This window comes from Ostrea edulis, chromosome 5 (genome assembly GCF_947568905.1).
Source record: "Ostrea edulis chromosome 5, xbOstEdul1.1, whole genome shotgun sequence".
NCBI lineage: Eukaryota > Metazoa > Mollusca > Bivalvia > Ostreida > Ostreidae > Ostrea > Ostrea edulis.
This window is the reverse complement of record NC_079168.1, coordinates 12,615,613-12,638,923: the sequence shown is the minus strand read 5'-3', so window position 1 is coordinate 12,638,923 and position 23,311 is coordinate 12,615,613. Positions and strand designations below refer to the sequence as shown.

At 33.6% G+C, this 23,311-nt stretch overlaps 1 protein-coding gene across 1 annotated transcript; it reads left to right on the top strand.

Annotated features, from left to right (window-relative positions):
• The first annotated feature begins 13,636 nt into the window (after window positions 1-13,636).
• On the top strand, window positions 13,637-21,011 carry LOC125651860 (microtubule-associated proteins 1A/1B light chain 3C-like). Its single transcript, XM_048880670.2, has 4 exons — window positions 13,637-13,827; window positions 17,634-17,689; window positions 18,086-18,192; window positions 18,421-21,011. Exons 1-4 carry the CDS (start codon window positions 13,734-13,736, stop codon window positions 18,584-18,586), a joined length of 423 nt encoding a protein of 140 aa, XP_048736627.1. The 5' UTR covers window positions 13,637-13,733; the 3' UTR covers window positions 18,587-21,011.
• Window positions 21,012-23,311: the final 2,300 nt, after the last annotated feature.

Sequence of the window (23,311 nt, the reverse complement as noted above, 5' to 3'; positions counted from 1 at the left end):
AGTAAGCATCCCCTGTTGATCGGTCACACCTGTCGTGAGCCCTATATCTTGATCAGGTAAACGGAGTTATCCGCAGTCAAAATCAGTGTGCCAAGAATGGCTTAACAATCGGTATGAAACACGTCAGACAGCATTTGACCCAATGCGAGGTTGTATTGACGAACTAGATCGTCATAACGACCATAGAATTTGCGAAATGCTGACTTCAATCGATACTGTTGAAACCCATGTACCATCAACTTGTTTGTCAGAAGCTTACCTCGATTTAAAAACTGACTATACGCAGAACAAGCTCTTGCATATCGAATCAGTTGAGATATATAAACACCATATGCAGGTGCTAATGGAATATTGCTACATAAATATGGGAAGTTGACGATGGAGAAGCTGAAATAATCCCGTTTGTCATACAGTGAGTTGTCAGTTTGCCGTTAATGTCTACTTTCAACAAAATATCTAAGTATGAAGCAGAAGTGGACGACTCTGTGGTGTCCTTTATTTCGAGCTCACAGGGATATATCAAATCGACATGAATGAAAGCTATTACTGTTAATAGACAAAACGTCATCGATATATCTAAATGTCGAATTGAAGGGCACAGCGAGAGATTTTTTCTTCTCGCGTAGAAGTTTTTGAATAAATTCTGCTTCATATGAATACATGAAACAGGTCAGCTAACAAAGGAGCACAATTCGTGCCCATGGGAATTCCAACAGACTGTTGGAAGACCTGATCACCAAAAACCACGAAGATATTGTCAATGAGGAACTCTAGCATATTTTTTATTTCAACTTCAGAGTACTTGTGCGTGGAATCAGAGTGGTGTTTAACAAAGTAAGTTTTTGAATGACTGATCACTAGATATGAATATTTCCGTTTTCCGTTTTTGTTGAAGAAGCAACTGTCTATGATGTCAAAAAGTCTAGTCTTTAATTTATCGTGAGGAATGGTCGTGTATAGTATTGAAAAGTCATAGGTTTTAATGTTATTGATTTGGGAAAAATTCTGCGATTTCAAGTTTACTAGAAGTTCTTTCGAATTTTTTAGAATCCACATTTGATTAACACCACTTCTGGCATATGTAGTTTATATAAGACGATATATAAATTTTATCATTATATTTCTGATATCTTTTTACTAATGTTTTGAACATTAAATGACCAAGTGGAGAAAATAATAACGAAGAGACGTCTCACTACATTAATAATTTTACGATATTGTATGTATGCTTACTCCTCCTAGGCGCCTGATCCCATCTGTGGTGTTTCCAGGGGTCGGTGTTTACCCAACTATCTATTGTGGATTGCTTATGGGATTTATGAGATTGATCACTGTTCGTTATCTTCACCTTTCATGTAGCACACCGTGTAGAATGACACTAGAATTTGTCAAATCATAAATAACATTCATATAAAAGTATATGCAGTATTTATTTACAAGTAAAACGCATGTATGTAAAAACATTAACCACTGTTTATAAACATAACTCTCTATAACAACTATCTATAAACACAACTGTCAATATACAACTCTCTAGTCCCGTGGGGATCCGGGTTAGAATTTGTCGTAAGGGGCGACTAAATGGGACGGTCCTTCGGATGAGACCGCAGAAACCGAGGTCCCCTGTCACAGCCCGTAAGCGCCAAGCATAGGCTTAAATTTTGCAGCCCTTCACTAGCAATGATGACGTCTCCATAGGAGTGAAATATTCTTGAGAGGGACATTGAACAATATAAAATCAATCAATACAATTGTCTTCAGAATACATCTTCCTCTTGTCCAACACTGTACTCCAGACATATATCCATAGTTCATTGTCTTCCACCAATCATCCCCCACGTAGTACCATGTCTCCTGATCCAGACAAATATCCATAGTTCATTATTTTCCACCAATCATCCTCCACATAGTTCCACGTCTCCTGATTCAGACAAATATCCATAGTTCATTGTCTTCCACCAATCATCCTCCACGTAGTTCCACGTCTCCTGATCCAGACAAATATCCATAGTTCATTATTTTCCACCAATCATCCTCCACATAGTTCCACGTCTCCTGATTCAGACAAATATCCATAGTTCATTGTCTTCCACCAATCATCCTCCACGTAGTTCCACGTCTCCTGATCCAGACAAATATCCATAGTTCATTGTCTTCCACCAATCATCCTCCACGTAGTTCCACGTCTCCTGATCCAGACAAATATCCATAGTTCATTGTCTTCGGAAGTTCCACCAATCATCCTCCACGTATTTCCGTGTCTCCTGATAGACTCATCTCTCTGAAGATAAAACGAGTCTCTGAAGATAAAACCTCAATCAATTAACAATTAATGCCTATCTTACAAAGCCCTCAATCAGAGGTGACCGAGTCACCATTGATTGAGTTCCAAAAGATCACAATTAATGCCTATCTTTCTCCGACCTACAATGATATGGGAAGAACATTCATTGGACCCACACAGGTTGCTAATCCCCTTCATTCCTTTAAGGGGGTATACTACATGGTCATAATGACCGACTTCCTTTTAAAACATGAATGAAAATATAAATAATATTTGTTTATTTCATTTAATTGCCTAGCTGAGTAGCCAAGCCTGCTATATTCATCAAAACTAATATGATTTTCTGATTAAGCATGTCTCAAATATAAAATAAACACAAAGAATTTTGATTAAAATAAATTTTAAAGTGTATTTATAAAGCTCGGTATGGGGAACATTTTTTTCTATTAGACGACCTAGTGCAAGAGCGATAACTCACGTAAATATATATCTACAAAGCAGCTGTTGAATTGTTTTTCTTCTTTTTTTTCTTTCTTTTTTTTAAGATACAATTTTGAAACATTTTCCCGATCTTTTAACAAAGAAAATATACAAAAAATGATTATTATTTGAATAGCTGATTTGCAAGTATGACATTTATACGAGTTATCGTTCTTGCGCTAGGTCGTCAAAAGAGAAAAATAGTTGCCCCTACCCAGCTTTGAAAATACACTTTAAAACTTATTTTTATCAAACTTTTTTGTTTACATTAGATATTTGTGACATGCTTAATGAGAAAATCATATTAATTTTGATGTAAATAACCCTTATTTTTGTAAGTATTCCGTAGGTCTTCAATTACCTGTAGGTCTTCAATTAGGCAGGCCGATTGATCGCGGGTTCGAGTCCAACAGAGTTTTAAATTTCCCTCCAGATTACTCTTTACTAAAACTGCATTTTTTACTGAATGAAAGATCATGCTTTAAAAACTTTCTCCTTTATCTCATTTGCTATTACATTTTATTGATTGTACTTAGTACTGTAGTAATTTATTGACTGTACTTAGTACAGTAGTATTTTATTGACTGTACTTAGTACTGTAGTATTTTATTCACTACTTAGTACTGTAGTATTTTATTGACAGTACTTAGTACTGTAGTATTTTATTGACTGTACTTAGTACTGTAGTATTTTATTGACTGTATTTAGTACTGTAGTATTGCAGTATTTTATTGACTGTACTTAGTACTGTAGTATTTTATTGACTGTATTTAGTACTGTAGTATTTTATTGACTATTTAGTACTGTCTTATTTTATTTACTGTACTTAGTACTGTAGTATTTTATTGACTGTATTTAGTACATGTAGTATTGAAGTATTTCATTGACTGTACTTAGTACTGTAGTATTTTATTGACTGTATTTAGTACTGTAGTATTTTATTGACTGCACTTAGTACTGTAGTATTTTATTGACTGTACTTAGTACTGTAGTATTTTATTGACTGTACTTAGTACTGTAGTATTGTAGTATTTTATTGACTGTACTTAGTACTGTAGTATTGTAGTATTTTATTGACTGTACTTAGTGCTGTAGTATTGTAGTATTTTATTGACTGTATTTAGTACTGTAGTATTGTAGTATTTTATTGACTGTACATAGTGCTGTAGTATTGTAGTATTTTATTTACTGTACTTAGTACTGTAGTATTTTATTGACTGTATTTAGTACTGTAGTATTGTAGTATTTTATTGACTGTATTTAGTACTGTAGTATTGTAGTATTTTATTGACTGTATTTAGTACTGTAGTATTGTAGTATTTTATTGACTGTACTTAGTACTGTAGTATTGTAGTATTTTATTTACTGTACTTAGTACTGTAGTACTGTAGTATTTTATTGACTGTACTTAGTGCCGTAGTATTGTAGTATTTTATTGACTGTATTTAGTACTGTAGTATTGTAGTATTTTCTTGACTGTACTTAGTACTGTAGTATTGTAGTATTTTATTTACTGTACTTAGTACTGTAGTACTGTAGTATTTTATTGACTGTACTTAGTGCTGTAGTATTGTAGTATTTTATTGACTGTATTTAGTACTGTAGTACTGTAGTATTTTATTGACTGTACTTAGTGCTGTAGTATTGTAGTATTTTACTGACTGTACTTAGTACTGTAGTATTTTATTTACTGTACTTAGTACTGTAGTATTGTAGTATTTTATTGACTGTACTTAGTACTGTAGTATTTTATTGACTGTATTTAGTACTGTAGTATTGTAGTATTTTACTGACTGTACTTAGTACTGTAGTATTGTAGTATTTTATTGACTGTACTTAGTACTGTAGTATTTTATTGACTGTACTTAGTAATGTAGTATTTTATTGACTATTTAGTACTGTCTTATTTTATTTACTGTACTTAGTACTGTAGTATTTTATTGACTGTACTTAGTACTTTAGTATTGTAGTATTTTATTGACTGTACTTAGTGCTGTAGTATTTTATTGACTGTATTTAGTACTTAGTAATGTAGTATTTTATTGACTGTACTTAGTGCTGTAGTATTTTATTTACTGTACTTAGTAATGTAGTATTTTATTGACTGTACTTAGTAATGTAGTATTTTATTGACTGTACTTAGTAATGTAGTATTTTATTGACTGTATTTAGTACTGTAGTATTGCAGTATTTTATTGACTGTACTTAGTACTGTAGTACTATAGTATTTTATTGACTGTACTTAGTACTGTAGTATTTTATTGACTGTATTTAATACTGTAGTATTGTAGTATTTTATTTACTGTACTTAGTGCTGTAGTATTTTATTGACTGTACTTAGTAATGTAGTATTGTAGTATTTTATTGACTGTACTTAGTACTGTAGTATTGTAGTATTTTATTTACTGTACTTAGTACTGTAGTATTTTATTGACTGTACTTAGTACTGTAGTATTGTAGTATTTTATTGACTGTACTTAGTACTGTAGTATTTTATTGACTGTATTTAGTACTGTAGTATTGTAGTATTTTATTGACTGTACTTAGTGCTGTAGTATTTTATTTACTGTACTTAGTAATGTAGTATTTTATTGACTATTTAGTACTATCTTATTTTATTGACTGTACTTAGTAATGTAGGATTTTATTGACTGTACTTAGTGCTATAGTATTTTATTGACTGTACTTAGTAATGTAGTATTTTATTGACTATTTAGTACTGTCTTGTTTTATTTACTGTACTTAGTACTGTAGTATTTTATTGACTGTATTTAGTACTGTAGTATTGCAGTATTTTATTAACTGTACTTAGTACTGTAGTACTGTAGTAACTTAAGCAAATTCAATGAAGGATGTTAACACCCCATGAAATAAATGTCGGTATGAAGAAACTCAGGGTTTATTTTAAACTTCAACAAGAGGATCATGGTCCACATCGCTCACCTGGGCCACATTGCTCACCTGGGTCTTATCGTTCACCTGAGTCATGTTTTTGTAGTTGGGTATAGGACTGATGAGATAGATCACTTTTCATTATCTTCACCTTCACGCAATGTTCCATTCCATTACCTTTTTCCATGTGAAGGAACCACTTCCAAAGTATGATCTTCAGGTATCTCGATATCGTCACCCAATGGACACGTCTCTCTGGAAAAAAAATATCCAATCACTGGTAGCGTCTAGGGCTACCAGTGATTGAGTAAAACAAGGCCGCTATTAATGCTTATCTTGCTTTCATTTATTAAAAAATATCTCTCTTTGTTTACTGTACTATGTTATGCAACATTTCTTTTGAAATATAATAATTTATTTACCGTACTATTTGATGTAAATTGATATCGTGCAAACTCTACTTTGTTAATGATACTATTTGATATAGCATCATATTTTATGAAATATTCAATTTTCTTTACTGTACTATTTGATGTATATTATTATTTTCTGAAATATACTACTTTATTTACTGTACTATTTGAGGAAACGTAAGATTTTATGAACTTCACTTTCTCTACTATTTGATGGCACAAACTATTTTATAAACTATCGCATTTTAATTGCTCTACTATATTATCTAATAAAACATCTAATGTAACATCTTATGAACTATTCTCTTTATTGTACTACTTAATGTAACTTAATATCTCATGAACTATACCATTATATTTACTGTGCCATTTGAGGTACTAATTAATGTAACGTTTTATTTCAACATGTACACTATTTTATTTAATGTACTATTTAATGTAACGTAGTATCCTAAGAACTATACTATTTTATTTACTATTTGATGTAACGTAATATTTAATGAATTATACTACTATCTTTCTACCTCAATTACTCTCCTATCTTTCCTATTTCATTCAATGTCCTATTTTCCTTATTTTATTTACTGTCCTACTTTTCCTATTTCAATTAATATGTCCTATCTCTTCTACCTCAATTACTCTCCTATCTTTCCTATTTCATTTAATGTCCTATTTTCCTTATTTTATTTACTGTCCTACTTTTCCTATTTCAATTAATATGTCCTATCTCTTCTACCTCAATTACTGTCCTATCTTTCCTACTTCAATTACTCTTCTATCTTTCCTATTTCATTTAATGTCCTATTTTCCCTACATCATTTACTGTCCTATTTTCCTTATTTTATTTACTGTCCTACTTTTCCTATTTCAATTACTGTCCTATTTTCCCTACATCGCTTAGTGTCTATTTTACCTACTTATATTGCTGTCTTACTTTCCCTAGTCCAGTTACTGTTTTCCTTATGTTATTTAATGTCCTACTTTTCCTATTTCAATTACTGTCCTACTTTTCTTAATCCAGTTAGTCATATTTTTCCTACCTCAATTACTGTCCTATCTCTCCTATTTCATTTAATGTCCTATTTTCCCTACATTATTTACTGTCCTATTTTCCTTATTTTATTTACTTCTTTCTTTTCCTATTTCAATTACTGTCCCACTTTTCCTAATCCAGTTACTCTCTCATCTTTCCTATTTCATTTAATGTCCTATTTTCCCTGAATTATTTAGTGTCCTATTTTACCTATTTTAATTACTGGTTTACTTTTCCTAATTTAGTTTCTGTCCTATCATTTCTCCTTAAATTATTTTCCTATCTTTCCGATTTCATTTACTCTAAAACAAAACTTAAAAAATACAGTGACTTAAATTCTGGAACTCAAAACAACTGTTCTCACACACCGTTTTTAAGTCTAGTATCCAAGAAATTTTTCAGTGTACAAATATATCAACCTCCTGTTCCTAATTATACCCCCTGATGTCTATTATTCTATCTACTGTACTAATTATTTCACTATGTTATAGCCCCATTTAGTCGCCTCTTACAACAAGCAAGGGGTACTGAGGATCTATTCTAACCCGGATCCCCACGGGATCTCTTATTTAACATACTATTTCATTAACCATCCTATATTTCCTATTTCACTTACAGTCCTACTTTTCCTAATCCAGATACTGTCCTATCATTACTAGCTCAATTACTCTCCTGTCTTTCTTATTTCATTTTATGTCCTATTTTCCCTACATCATTTACGGTCCTATTTTACGTATCTCAAATACTGTCTTAATTTTCCTAATCCAGTTAGTCCTATCTTTTCTACCTCAATTACTGTCCTATCTTTCCTATTTCATTTAATGTCCTATTTTCCTTACATCGTTTAGTGTCCTATTTTACCTACTTCAATTACAGTCCTACTTTGCCTAATCCGGTTATTGTCCTATCTTTCCTACCTCAATTATTCTCTTATCTTTCCTATTTCATTTTAATTCCTATTGTCCTTATTTTATCTACTGTCCTACTTTTTCCTATTTCAATTGCTGTCCTACTTTTCCTAATCAAGTTACAGCCCTATCTTTCCTACCTCAATTAGTCTCCCATCTTTCTTATTTCATTTTATATCCTATTTTCCCTACATCATTTACTGTCATATTTTCCTTTTTATTTCGTATCCTACTTTTCCTATTTCAATTACTGTCCTACTTTTCCTAATCCAGTTAGTCATATCTTTCCTACCTGAAATACTGTCCTATTTTTCCTATTTGGTTTAATGTCCTATTTTCCCTACATCATTTACTGTCCTATTTACCTTAATTTATTTACTGTCCTACTTTTCCTAATCCAATTACTGTCCTATCTTTCCTACTTCAATTACTCTTCTATCTTTCCTATTTCATTCAATGTCCTATTTTCCCTACATCATTTACTGTCCTATTTTCCTTATTTTATTTCATGTCCTAGTTTTCCTATTTGAATTACTCTCCTACTTTTCCTAATGCAGTAACTGTCCTATCTTTTCTACCCCAATTGCTGTCCTGTCTTTCATATTTCATTTAATGTCCTATTTTCCCTACATCATTTACTGTCCTATTTTCCTTATTTTATATACTGTCGTACTTTTCATAATCCATTTACTGTCCTATCTTTCCTACCTCAATTATTCTCCTATCTTTCCTATTTCATTTTATATCCTATTTTCCTTACATCATTTACAGTCCTATTTTTTTTTTAAATTTTATTTGGTGTCCTACTTTTCCTATTTCAATTACTGTCCTACTTTTCCTAATCCAGTCACTGTCCTATCTTTCCTACCTTAATTACTGTCCTATCTTTCCTATTTCATTTAATGTCCTATTTTCCCTACATCATTTACTGTCCTACTTTCCTGATTTTATTTACTGTCCTACTTTTCCTATTTCAATTACTGTCCTTCTTTTCCTAATCAAATTGCAGCCCTATCTTTCCTACCTCAATTACTCTCCTATTTCATTTTATGTGGTATTTTCCCTACATCATTTAGTGTCCTATTTTACCTACTTCAATTACTGTCTTACTTTTCCTTATCCATTTACTGTCTTATCTTTCCTACCTCAATTATTCTCTTATCTTTCCTATTTTATTTTAATTCCTATTTTACGTATTTTATTTACTGTCCTACTTTTCCTATTTCAATTACTGTCCTATTTTTCCTAATCCAGTCACTGTCCTATCTTATTTTATTTACTGTCCTACTTTTCCTATTTCAATTACTGTCCTATTTTTCCTAATCCAGTCACTGTCCTATCTTATTTTATTTACTGTCCTATCTTTTCTATTTCATTTAATGTCCTATTTTCCCTGCATCATTTAGTGTCCTATTTTACCTACTTCAATTACTGTCTTACTTTTCCTAATTTCCCATAATTCACAAGATCCTCATAATTCCAATGTCTAAATAATGGTGTGTGTTTGAGTTCCAGATCTCTAGACACTGCATTTATAAGCATTTGCTCCATAGTGTTTTATTAACTGTCCTATTTTTCCTATCTGATTTACTGTTCTATTTTTCCTATCTCATTTACTCTCCTACTTTTCCTAATGTATTTTATCTAATGTCAGATGATTTATTGTCCTAATTTTCCTATTTTATATACCCCCGTTTTATCATATTTCACAAGATCCTCATAATTGTAATGTCTAAATGACGATGCGTGTTTGAGTTCCAGATATCTAGAAATTGCATTCATAAGAATTTGCACTATAGTGTTTTATTAACTGTCCTATTTTTCCTATTTGATTTATTGTCCTATTTTTTCTTATTTGATTTACTGTCCTATTTTTCCTACCTCAATTACTCTCTTCTCTTTCCTATTTCATTTTAATTCCTACTTTGCTTACATCATTTACAGTCCTATTTTCTTTATTTTATTTAATGTCCTACTTTTCCTATTTCAATTACTGTCCTACTTTCCCTAATCCAGTTAGTCCTATCTTTCCTACCTCAATTATTCTCCCATCTTTCCTATTTCATTTTATATCCTATTTTCCCTACATCATTTACTGTCCTATTTTCTTTATTTTATTTACTGTCCTACTTTTCCCATTTCAATTACTGTCCTATTTTTCCCAATCCAGTTACTGTCCTATCTTTCCTATTTCATTTAATGTCCTATTTTCCCTGCATCATTTAGTGTCCTATTTTACCTACTTCAATTACTGTCTTACTTTTCCTAATTTCCCATAATTCACAAGATCCTCATAATTCCAATGTCTAAATAACGGTGTGTGTTTGAGTTCCAGATCTCTAGACACCGCATTCATAAGAATTTGCACCATGGTGTTTTATTAACTGTCCTATTTTTCCTATTTGATTTACTGTCCTATTTGTTATTTGATTTACTGTCCTATTTTTCCTATCTCATTTACTCAACTACTTTTTGTATTGTATCTTATCTAATGTCAGATGATTTATTGTCCTACTTTTCCTATTTCATTTACCCCCCTTTTCTCATATTTCACAAGATCCTCATAATTGCAATGTCTAAATAACGGTGTGTGTTTGAGTTCCAGATATCTAGACACCGCATTCATAAGAATTTGCACCATTTTACCTATTCTACTTACTTTTCTATTTGACTTACTCTTGTATTTAATTTAGCAAAATATTTCAATCATATAGCCCCATTTAGTCGCCTCGTACGACAAGCAAGGGGTACTGAGGACCTATTCTAACCCGGATCCCCACGGGGTCTTTCATTTAACATTTCATTACATTAACTACATGTATACTGTATTATTTACTGTAACAATTCATATCTAACATAATATTTTATGAACTATGCTATTTAACTTACTGTACTATTTGATGTTACGTAATAATACATGAACTGTACTATTAATTTACTCTACTATTTGCAAATATTTTATGACCTTTACTATATTATAACATAATGTAACATAGCATTCTATGAACCATGACACTCTATGTACTGTACCACTTAATGCAAAGTAACATCTTATTAACTATACTAATTTCTTCTAAACTATAATATTTTACTTACTGTACTATTGAAGGTAACGAAATAACTTCTGAACTATAATATTTTACTTACTCTACTTGTTAATGTAACGCGCATAACTCGAAATGATATTATGGACCAAGTGAAACACCTCTAAAGGCAAGGCTCCTGGACCTCAAAACTTAACAAACGAACATCTTATACACGGAGGAACAAATTGATAGAACATTTATGCATACTCTTCAATAATATATTGGAGTGTAAATATGTACCTGAAATGTTTAGAGTAGGTAAAATTATATCGATATACAAAGGTAAAAACAAGGACAAATGTAATCCTACAAACTATAGAGGTATCACACTTACTTCTGTAATTAGCAAATTGTTTGAAAAAAATACTTTTGTCAAGAGTTGAACAAAGTTTTACACATAATAATGTGACTTTTCCACACGATTTACAGTTTGGTTTTAGATGCGAATATGGAGCGATTCCAGCTTGCTTTGTTTTGAAAGAAGCCTTAAATTATTATATCTCAAGAGGTTCACCGGTTTTCTGTGCATTTTTAGACAATGAAAAGTTTTTCGTCCGAATATGGCATAATGGCCTTCTGATTAAATTGTATTATCTGAATATTGACAGTAGATTTTGGCAAATTTTAAAATACTGGTATAATGATAGCAAATGTTTTGTATCTTTTGGAGGTCTTAATTCAAGCCTGTTTAAAATATCTCAAGGTGTGGGACAAGGAAGAGTGCTGAGTGCTTTTATGTTTCTTGTATATATAAATGATCTCTTGCATGAACTGTGTAAATATAATTATGGACTAAGACTTGGAGATGTACATATCCCGGGTATTGTATTAGCTGATGATACTGCACTTACTAGTTATTCACCAAAGGTCTTACAAAATATGCTAAATATTGTCGAAGAATATGCTTACAAATGGAGGCTACATTACAATCCATCTAAAAGTGTTTTTGTTACATTCAGTAAATCACAAAAAAAAAAAAAGATTACTGTATTACTCCTTTTGGTAATGACATTCCTCAGAGTGACTCAATTGTATACGCTGGATGCCTTTTACAAGGAAATATGAAAAATGATAAACTAACAGAACGTGTATGTAAAACTGCGAGATGTAAAATACATTCGTTATATTCAATCGGAGTCCACAAAACTGGATTACACCCAGCTGTATCTGCTAAAATATGGAAAAGGATCGTTTTGCCTTCTGCCTTCTATTCTTGTGAACTCTGGCCGACTTTATCAAATACTGAAATTCAAAAGCTTGAATATATCCAAAAACACTTCTCTAGGATCGTGCAAGGTTTTTCGAAATTCTCACCTTCACTTGCAAGTATATCAAACCTTGGACTTTGGACTATACAAGGCTATATAGATAAATGCCAACTGCTCTTTCTTGACAGACTCTTGAGAGCGGACCATTCCTCTATTTTTTCCCAAATATATCGATTTATTACTGACACTCCTGTATCTTCAACGTTTTCACCAACTAAGACTTTATTAAAAACAGCAGAAAAATATCAACTCTCTGACACTATGAATTCCGCAACTGTCTTCAACAAAAAAGAATTTTCAAAAATCTTTGTGAAAACTATACGGACAGCAGAGGAAAGACAATGGAGAGGTGCATTATCTGCTGATCCATCTCTGTCTACATTTGGAAAAATCCACACAAGACTATGTCCAAACAAACTCTGGTACCTGGTGAAAGAAGATCCGTCGAAACGGTTGCTATTTAATTTTCTCATACAGCTTTCATCTATGAAAATCGTTTCTAAATTGTGCTCATTCTGTGACAAATATTCGGATAACTACAACTTGCACATTCTCCTCAAATGCTTTTACACATTAGATGATAGACAATGTTTCCTTCTCTTTAACATTCTCTTAATGTACGAAAGGATTAGTCACCAAAAACACATCAATCCCCGTACCGAGCCCCGCCTTAATCCCCGTACCGAGCCCCATCTTCTTGAGTCCAATCCCCGTACCGAGCCCTGCCTTCTTGAGTCTTGCCCTTTCTTCTGTTTGAATCCAATTCTAACTTATGAATTGCAAGAATATCAATCTCCTGTTTGTTTTGCTTTTGTCGAATTCCCTGAGCCCGTGAACCAACATCTGAAGAGTTTTCTTCTTACTATTGACTGTAACTTTGCCTCATCTTCAACACATACTGCAGAAGTTGTTTCAATGTGTTTTCGGATATCAGACAACTCGTTATAACGAGATAATTAACTCACATATTACATAAATTAAATGTAGTTATAACACTCTACTTTATTAACTTTGTTATAACGAGATAATTAACTCGTTATCTAACGAGATAATTAACTCGTTATAACGAGATACTAGTTAATTCGTTATAACTATATAATTAACTCGTAATAAAGAATTCAGAAATTTTTTAACTCTCAAAATGAGCCTAACCGGTTTTCGTATATAAAAGCCTGTACTCATAAAAAAAAAAAAAAGTTGTGATCTATTTGATTTATCGCGGGAAAACTACGTCACGTTTTACTATTCGGAATACCCTCTTGTCTTACTAATAATTGATCTCGTCAACGTCATTTGACTTGTTTGCGCCATATCTGAAAGCAAAGTGAACGTACATACTACATAGTCTAGTGGAAGTCAGTTGACTGGTATGTGGGATAAAGGAAAAGTGACAATGCCAGAGAAAGTGATAGAGGAAGAGAAAGAGAAAGACACTAGACCTTTCAAACAGAGGAAATGTTTTGGTAAGTGATATTACCTTTATTTTATTATGTTTCATATCACCTGTTGCACATACTGTCGTGTCGATTGACAGATCATAAAATTCATTTGTTCCAGCAGCTTCACTTATACTTATTCACAGCTACACAGGACAGGTCGTGATACAGTTTAATGGGTCAATCATTGTTGGATCTCATTTTATTCTCTAACCCTCCACCCTCTCCAAATTGAAGTCCAATGTTGTATACACACATGTGACAAATTCAATGTTACCAAAGTATTAAGTTGATGGATTAATGATTAATAGATTTGCTGTTACCGTATGAAATGTTTTGTGTGTATGTATGTTTTACAAGTGTGCTAAATCATCATAGGACATATATCAATTTGATTTATTGACCAACTATGAACTTGCATGTGGTAATACAATACTAAGAATATTCATAAGACATATTTATATGTATAGTGTACTTTTTACATTAATTGTTCTTTGACTGCAGTCAATATGATTTGTATTTATTTTATTAAAAGTATGCATAAATATTGTAAGATTTTTAGAAGTGCGTGGCTTAAATTTTGTAAAGCAACTTATGGTTAAATTGGTTTTTTTGTTTTGTTTTAAATTTGGATTTTTTAAAACATGGCTTTGAAGTCTGTAAATAAGATATACCAATCTGGCTATTTATGGAATTGTCATATTTTACCAAGATATACACTCAGTCTGTACCCCCTTAAAACTGCTCTACCCATTCAGTTACATTTCATATCTTTGTAAGGAAAAGTTTGTGTATATTAAATTTTAAATGATTGCTTATGTTCAAACAGCATGTATTAATTGTCCTTGCTTTATGACAAAAGTATGATTCCGATTCTCCCCTAGTAGACTAATTAATCTGTGTAACTTGACCTTGACGCAGGCAAATCATGTGAACATGTGACACATCAGAGAATCTACACCTGGTGCAAGGACACATATAAGCATGCAGTACTGTCTCGAAAATGATTATTTATCACATCTAATCTGCAAATGTAACAGGTTATGATTATTTAGCGAAGGGTCTATTTGTTTTACACCGTACATGTCTTGACATTACAGATAAATACAAATATGTCAGTCATTATCATTTAATTTTTTCAGATTCACTTAATGTACATGTCAGTATGATTTAAGTAATTGGGTGATGCGTTATAGACTTGATTGTGTATAGAATAGGTAGTGGTTTACATTGAACTGGTGAGTTTTATGTGATGTTTTGTTATTTGTAAGTTTGTATTGTGAGGAAAATGAAAATCAAACTTGACAAATAGAAAAGATTTTAGAGGGGCAAGATGCTTGTATGCACTTTGGTCTTTGGAAAAAACATGGAATTTAGGGTGGCTCACTACACCCTGAAATAGTTTCTCAAATCAGTACGAATTGATTTAATCATAAAAGATATGATGATATGTAATAAGTATATATGCCAAGAAAGACAGAAAATATGCAAATTTGGATAAAAACATGATTTTGAAAAAAATATTTCAACACATATGAACAAAAGACTGGCGGATTTGAACTCGGGATCTACGGTACACCAGCCCAACTGAGCTATGATGATAGACAAACAAATCAATCGATACAAATAATTTCACAAAACATTTAAATCGCCATCTTGTGACATGGTGTCATACAGAGTATAAGCTTTAGTGTAGTGAGCTTCCTTAAGATTAGAGAGAAAGAGAGAGAGAGAATATCACACCTTTCTGATAAGACTCAAGAAAGCAATGGAAAATAACTGTAGTTATTTGTAATTCATTTTCTTGTAGGAAGACAGATAATTTTCAGGTCATCATTTTCTTTTCTTCACCAAAAATGATCGTGTTTTGACATGGTATAGAACTGTGGCTACGGATTTTGTATGTTATTTTTTATCTCAATTGGAGTTCAAATTCATTGCCTCCAGCTGACCATGCTCTGCTGCTAAACGATAAGATCAACGTTTTGTGAGAAATTCGTGGACTGGCCTAATTGAAGGAGGCCAGCCTCCATCCTACTTCCCCCTTAATGGGTGACTGAGATCTATTTAATTCAGACTGGAGTCGTATACATAGTACAGTGTGGTACCCTACAGCTATTCAGTTTACAGGGTTTTATCCAGCTTTTAGATGCTACATGTGCTACCCATGTAAGGGGAATTTTTGAGAATACAGTTGTGAACTTCCGGTGGGTGGGGGGGGGGGGACATCCTCAGATTATGTATTTCAAAACAGGAATAGAAATTGATTGATTACTCATAATCATCTATATTGTAAGACTTTGATTATAGAAAATGACTTAAAATATATCAAAATGATTTTTGTTAAAATTCTCATACAATTTTGTGTAGTTACTACAAATGAAGGGAATTTTTTTTTACCTCTGTAAGGGGAAATATTCATTTGTTGTCAAAGGAGGAAAGCTGCCTTTACCATTAGTAAAAAGAACCTGGATAAATCCCTGAGTTACCGGTAATAAAAGAACCTGAATAAATCCTCAGAGTTTACAGAAGACTCGGTAGTGCCCTTACATTGTAAACGATTAGATTTTGGTCAGTCCCAGCAGTGTAAACTATTTCTGTAGTATGTGTGATGCAGGGAATAAGAAACAGTCTCTTATGATATTGGAGGGGGTGTCTCTTACTAAATATTACATACAGATGTTCAATGTTTTTGAATGATTTCTGTCAAATTATTATTTCAGTTGTTAGCCTTGATTATGTGTTAAGTGTCATCTTAACATAGTTGTAGTACTTGGTTAGTACACGGTGGTTAAGTTGTATGTAAAAGTTATACCATACAGGGATTTATCATACAGTAAGTACCGCTGTCAAGATCACCCAACATTTAGACTTACAACTAATATGTGGTTATATCGGACTGTGGCAGGTCAATGGCCTTTTTTTTTTGGATGTTCATTGTTGAATGTCTGGATAAGATGTCCGGGTATATTATGATAGACTACATGACTCAGACACAAAGTATATATTTGTACTACACTGGAAAATAAAGCACTTGAAGGTCATTGGACAGAAAATTTACAGAGAACTGTAACTGGTTTTGTCACTTTTAGACAGGTTATTGACTTTTTTGATGTTCATTGTTGAATGTTTGGATTATGATACAGCAGGGGTCACGCTCTTTTAAGTCATCGGTCTATATTGGGGTATGTTTAGATGCAATACCTGTAATAGACTTTGGTGATTGAGTATACAATATATCCTATCTGGCTTAGTCAAGGGTCGTGTGAGTTTTGGTAATGATGTCATAAATCCTCATGAATGTGCTATTGTTTACATAGTAAGTGGCCTTCGTAATATGCAATTGATTTTTTTTTTTTAAATTTACACTTGATCAATTTAGAAGTTTTTAGAACGAGCTGATCATGAAGGATGAATGCTAGCTTTGCCCCAAAGGCTGTGGCAAACTTTACATTAATCTGTAAATGTGTAAATATGATGAAAATTCATATTCAACTTTGCCAACAAAAAAAGTAACAACAATAATTCTACATTTTGACAACTACCTGTAGGACATGTAGTAGAGAAGGAAGATTATTTCAATTGTGGGATGTTGTTTGAGTTTGGGTTTGTTTTTTTTTCCATTGATTGTTCACCAGCTGTGTGAGCTCTGGACACATGAAATGTTAGCATACAAATCAATTCACTGTCCTTTTTTTTATACACATGGAAATCCTGTTATTGAAAATGGAGATCTGACTTAGTTTCTTTATGTCAGTATGTTAGTGTCGTATACTTGAAAATAAGATTATATGTGCAGTGAATCGTATTAAATTTTATATTTTAATTTTCAGATGTGCGGAGAGGAGAAGTTAGAGGCATAAGATCAAAATTTCCAAATAAAGTACCGGTATGTTTTTTTCTTAATTAAAAAATCAGAGTTCACAGTCCAATTAAATTCAGATCCCTTGATCCGCCCATGTAGATCGCTACAATCGATGTGAGCTAATCAAAGGATCTGATTTTAATTAGATTGCAGAGTTCATTGATTTGAAAAAAGGAATGCATAGTCATCCAAATGTTTGAAATATGAAAAATAATTAATTTACAATTTTTTTGCATTCTTTATCGAGATGTAAGCTACTTTAGCTAACTGTTGGTGTATATGAACGTTCTAGTAATCTAAAATTTCAATCAAACTTGTTAAATCCACATACCATTTCTAAATTGTGCAATTGTCTATGTGGGGATGGTAATGTTGCCATTTTGTGACCTTTTTGTCAGCGCTTGAAATTTTCTGTTTTAGGTGATAGTAGAGAGGTACTACAAAGAACTGCAGCTTCCTGTGTTGGATAAATCCAAATTTCTCGTGCCTCAAGAACTCTCCATGTCCCAATTTTCTGCCATTATAAGGTAATTTCCAAATGTGCTATGGTAACTGAAATGTAATTTTAACCAGAGAAGTTAAGATTTATGAAAATAACACGGTAGTGATGCAGGAGAGTCTTGGATTGAAAACCGTCCTTCCTTAATTTTGAAATTGTTCTCTGCAGCAGTTTAAGTAATTGCAGGATGAAGCGATTGTCTGACATTTTATGCAATAAAATTACATTAAAACATAACGCTGACATTTCTTTTCAGGAACCGAATGTCACTAAATTCCAGTCAAGCATTTTATCTCATAGTGAACAACAAAAGTATTTCAAGCATGTCAATGACTTTGGCAGAAGTGTATCGGGATGAAATGGATGAAGACGGCTTTCTTTACGTGACTTATGCCTCGCAGGAAATGTTTGGAGGATGCTGATATTATACTGCAGTGTTGTGATAGGACAGTTTTCTCGGGTCTTGTGGCCAGAATTTTGAATTCATTATGCCGACAGAATGCGCAGTTGTATGGAATCAGCGACATGCGGTTTGATATTGAATTCTATGGATGTGTCATAATATGAAGGAGAGTGGATTCTTATTTCATTATTAGGATTAAATATGATTTTGCTTCATGTCACATGTAAATTAATTTATAAATTACATTTGTATTATATAGATCTATGGATATTTGATTTTTTTCTCTCTTGTTTATGTACAGTTTTGAATTGTAGTGCTGTAATATGAAATTGCATCACATTTTCACAGCATGGCATTCATTTTCCTTGTATGGATGAGTTGATTTTTGTAAAGTACAAATTTCTATGTAAAGTACAAATTCCTAAAGAACAACAAAGAGTAAAGGAACACAGATTGTTTTTAGGTCACCTGAATGACTTCGGTGTCCTAATTACTTGTCCCCATCAGTGTCGGTCATATAATGTCCATCATTATCTGTTTCTCAGAGACTACTTTAATCATTTGTGACCAAAATTAAATGTCTAGCATCTTCAGTGGACAGGTATAGAAACAAAACTTGTAATTTTTCTGGTCATTGTCCCCAAAAGGTGAAGCCAACACCAACACCAAATGGTGATCCCTGGGTCAAGGGTTCAGGTGGTGGGACACGGGGCTGTATAGCTTGTATGCTGAAAATGTTTTACTACTGAACATTTTGCATACAAACATAGACTTGACAATGTCTGGATGGCATAGGGATCACCATGTCTGTGTATCCATAAGCTGTAATTTGAAATGTAATAAAAAGCTCAAATTCATCACAAAGGTTGCTGAGACCAGCCAATAGGCATTACTGTTAGTTTGACCAAGGTCAAGGTTACTAGATATAAAAGGTGCATTAGATGTTCATACTGGCTGACAGATTGCTCATGGTGAGGAAGATGCACTCTTTAAATTTTTAACATGCAACATATCTGTTTGCTTTTTGTTGTTTAGTACTCAGGTGACCATTAAGGTCCATGGGCTTCTATTTAGCCAGTGGTTTATTTGTGGATAATACACTGTACAATATGTCACTGGATAATTCGATATGTTGCTGGATAATTCGATATGTTGCTGGATGAATTCTACCTTTACATTATTGTGCAATACACTTTCAACTCATGTACAGATATTTGAATTTACACCCTTTTGGTCTCAGATTAAATGCAGGTCTTTCATTTTTTTGATACCATTTTGATAAACTTTGGATTCTCCGGTTTCCTTTGTAAGGGTCGTTATGTGGAACTGTATAGTGTATATGTCAAAGAGCCGAGTCTGCCCCACATGTTGTACAGTTCTCATTCCGTTAATTGAAGAGTTTCCTCATTGGATGAATGAATTTAGATTTTATTCATCCAAAAATTGTTTTAGTAGTATTATTCAACTGTGTCTAACGTGTGCTGTTAAATGTGCAAGCTCTGTGCAATTGAATCTCAGATACATTGAATTGTCTCCGTTATTGTAGTTGATTTGTCGTGTGATAATGTGTAGTTATCTTATATCTATTGCAGTGCAATAAACGTGTGTTATAATCATACAACAGACATGTGTAACTTAAGCATTATAAAAGTGCAAATGTATTGAATCTATTTTTTTTGACAATGATTAATATGCAGTTGCTAAAATTTGTGAGTATTTAGTAAATTGTGTAGAAATCTACATTAACACTGGGATTTTAGATAACATATTGATTCGATCCCCTCCACAATCTTGGTATTAAATAATAAAGATGTCATGGTAAAATGTGGTGTGTGTATGAATGTTCTATGATTCATAGCTTGACTTTTTTTCAGTTACATTACATTAACTATGTTACATCACTGTTCAGTTAATAAGATTATATACAGTTATCATTGTTAGATTTCCATATGTTGTAGGCCAAGTAGTTGAATTTAAGATAATTTTGTATATAGCAATGTACATAATCCTTTTTTATTTAACTTTCATCACATTTTTCAAGAAATTGAGAAGTATATTTTAGCATGTATGAATAATTGAATATTGACAGTAAACATAAATTTGAAGTACTAAACTAGGGATTGGTTTTGCAAAGGTAAACACAGGTGTTTTTGAAGTTTACAGTGCACTGGGTTGTCTTCCAAAGCACCAAAAGTAATGCTTTTGACTGAATTGTTACAAGCTTTTGACTTTGGATTGGTTGTAACAGAGATGGTATATATTTTTGACACAGAAAAGAATTCTTCGTTGTATCATGCGTATAAAGGCATTATGACAATGTTTGTCTGTGATTACTGGTAATTTATCAGTTTAACTTAATTCCACCTTAAGATGGTGGAAAGTGTGATATGAACAATGTGAGAGTGTTCCAAAAACTATTTGTAATAAATTATATCAATACTTGATTTAGATGTGGACTTTCATTTATCTTATAACATTAGTAGATATCTCTATGTACATGTATGTACCCTGTGTCTGGTTCAATACTGGAAGGATTTTTTAAAACCAGCCTGTTGACCCAAGTCACAAATGTTAAGATATTGCACACATTTACTGACTTTTTGGAGATGTGAAAAGGTGTTTACTGACAGTAATAAAGTATATACACGGATACCAAAACATTTGCTCCAAATTGTGGCAAATATGCAAGCCCTATGAAGTGCATTTGTTCACAATTTAGTGTGGCTTGACATGCAACCATTTGGAGAACTTTTTAAGCCAATCGGATGCTACAGAAAGCATGCCCTCGCCATCAAATGCTGGTTTTCTCCAAATGAGGATGTAAATTAACAAAGGACACGGTACATTTGGAATCAAATTCCGTCCCCCATCCAAACTAATCGGTTTACCCTAATTTTGAGGCGAAAATTGGGACTTGTGTACCTTTCAGAGAAACACTTGATCAAAAGGAAAAACTTTAGCAGACGTTGTTAGGGTAACAGTGTCGTTTATATGTCTTTGCTAAGGATCGAACCCAGGACCTCTAGCACGTCAGTCCAGTGCGTTACCCGTCAAGCTCTTGACTGGAGCTAGTAGGAAGGCCATGTATATAACACTACCGCATTAGTAAGCAGGTTTCTGATTGGAATTAGCAATGTCGTCTTATCTACGGAAAACTCGTAGCATAGCCCAGCGGGTTCGGTCCTTCCAACCCCAGCCCCCTATATATGCGAAATTGACATGGCATCTACCAGTAGAATTAAAATGCGGTATAAAATTGTAGTGCATTGAATCGCACAAATCGATATATACAAACGTGGAATATTTCAAGACCATCTGTCGGATCAGTTTTACCGATTGTCAGGAAGCCTTACACCAAAATTGACTCATTCCATATCATATAGAAATAAAAAAGCTGATCGCTTTAAGAGACCCCCCCCCCCCCCCACTCCCAAATAGGGGGATTACGTTATTGCATTGAATTTCAATAACAGATGCTGGATGGATTGAAGGGGGGGGGGATTCATAACAGGTAATGATAGTACCTGTACAATGTTGAATTTGTCTCCATATCAACTTTCATATTAGTATCTACTTTCCTTAACAGGCCTTTCTGGGAAAATCTTGATATCCTGGTTCTGATCTGACTAGTCAACCTATCTGGTAAGTAGGCGGCTTCATATTCAATATTTCATCATGGACGTTCAGAAACGTTACATGTAAAATTTAGAATTTGAGATTTACGAACAAGCTTAACCCAGAACCCAGAAATCGGGCGAAGTCATCTTGCATATATGCATTGGATAAACGCAATCATACCCGAATGATCGATGAAATGGATAAATTCATGATTAATGTATAAATTTGCATGAAGCACATTCAATCAATATTCTAATTTTTAGGTCTCTTGCAATTTTGAGTAACCTTTTAAATGACATTCATTGGGACCCTTTCACATCGAATGCCGGGCGCTTGGTGTTGAAACAGTCACTACCTATGTTAAACGTTCTTGGTTTGACGCTGTGTCGTTAGGGTCCTTGGTTTGACGCTGTGTCGTTAGGGTCCTTGGTTTGACGCTGTGTCGTTAGGGTCCTTGGTTTGACGCCGTGTCGTTAGGGTCCTTGGTTTGACGCCGTGTCGTTAGGGTCCTTGGTTTGACGCTGTGCCGTTACGGTCCTTGGTTTGACGCCGTGTCGTTAGGGTCCTTGGTTTGACGCTGTGCCGTTATGGTCCTTGGTTTGACGCCGTGTCGTTAGGATCTTTGGTTTGACACTGTGTCGTTAGCCGGTTAGAGCCCTTGGTTTGACGCTGTGTCGTTAGGGTCCTTGGTTTGACGCTGTGTCGTTAGGGTCCTTGGTTTGACGCTGTGTCGTTAGGGTCCTTGGTTTGACGCTGTGCCGTTACGGTCCTTGGTTTGACGCCGTGTAGTTAGGATCTTTGGTTTGACACTGTGTCGTTAGCCGGTTAGAGCCCTTGGTTTGACGCTATGCCGTTAGGGTCCTTGATTTGACGCTGTGTGGTTAAGGTCCTCGGTTTGACGCTGTGTTGTTAGGATCCTTAGTTTGACGCCGTGTCGGTTAGGGTTCTTGGGTTGACGCTGTGTCGTTAGGGCACTCGCTTCAAAACCAGGAGACCCAGGCCCGGAACTGCGTCAGAGATCTAAGAAGTGTCAGATCCAAACCGCTACGCAAGCAAATGTAGCTATCAAAGGATCTGATTTTAATCAGATTGTAGGACATTCACATATAGGTTCTGACCTATAAAA

Coding starts and splice junctions, on each gene's coding strand:
- LOC125651860 (XM_048880670.2), top strand. CDS start 13,734: ATGTGGGATAAAGGAAAAGTGACAATGCCAGAGAAAGTGATAGAGGAA. Junction 17,690..18,085: donor AATTTCCAAATAAAGTACCG/GTATGTTTTTTT, acceptor TTTCTGTTTTAG/GTGATAGTAGAGAGGTACTA. Junction 18,193..18,420: donor CAATTTTCTGCCATTATAAG/GTAATTTCCAAA, acceptor ATTTCTTTTCAG/GAACCGAATGTCACTAAATT.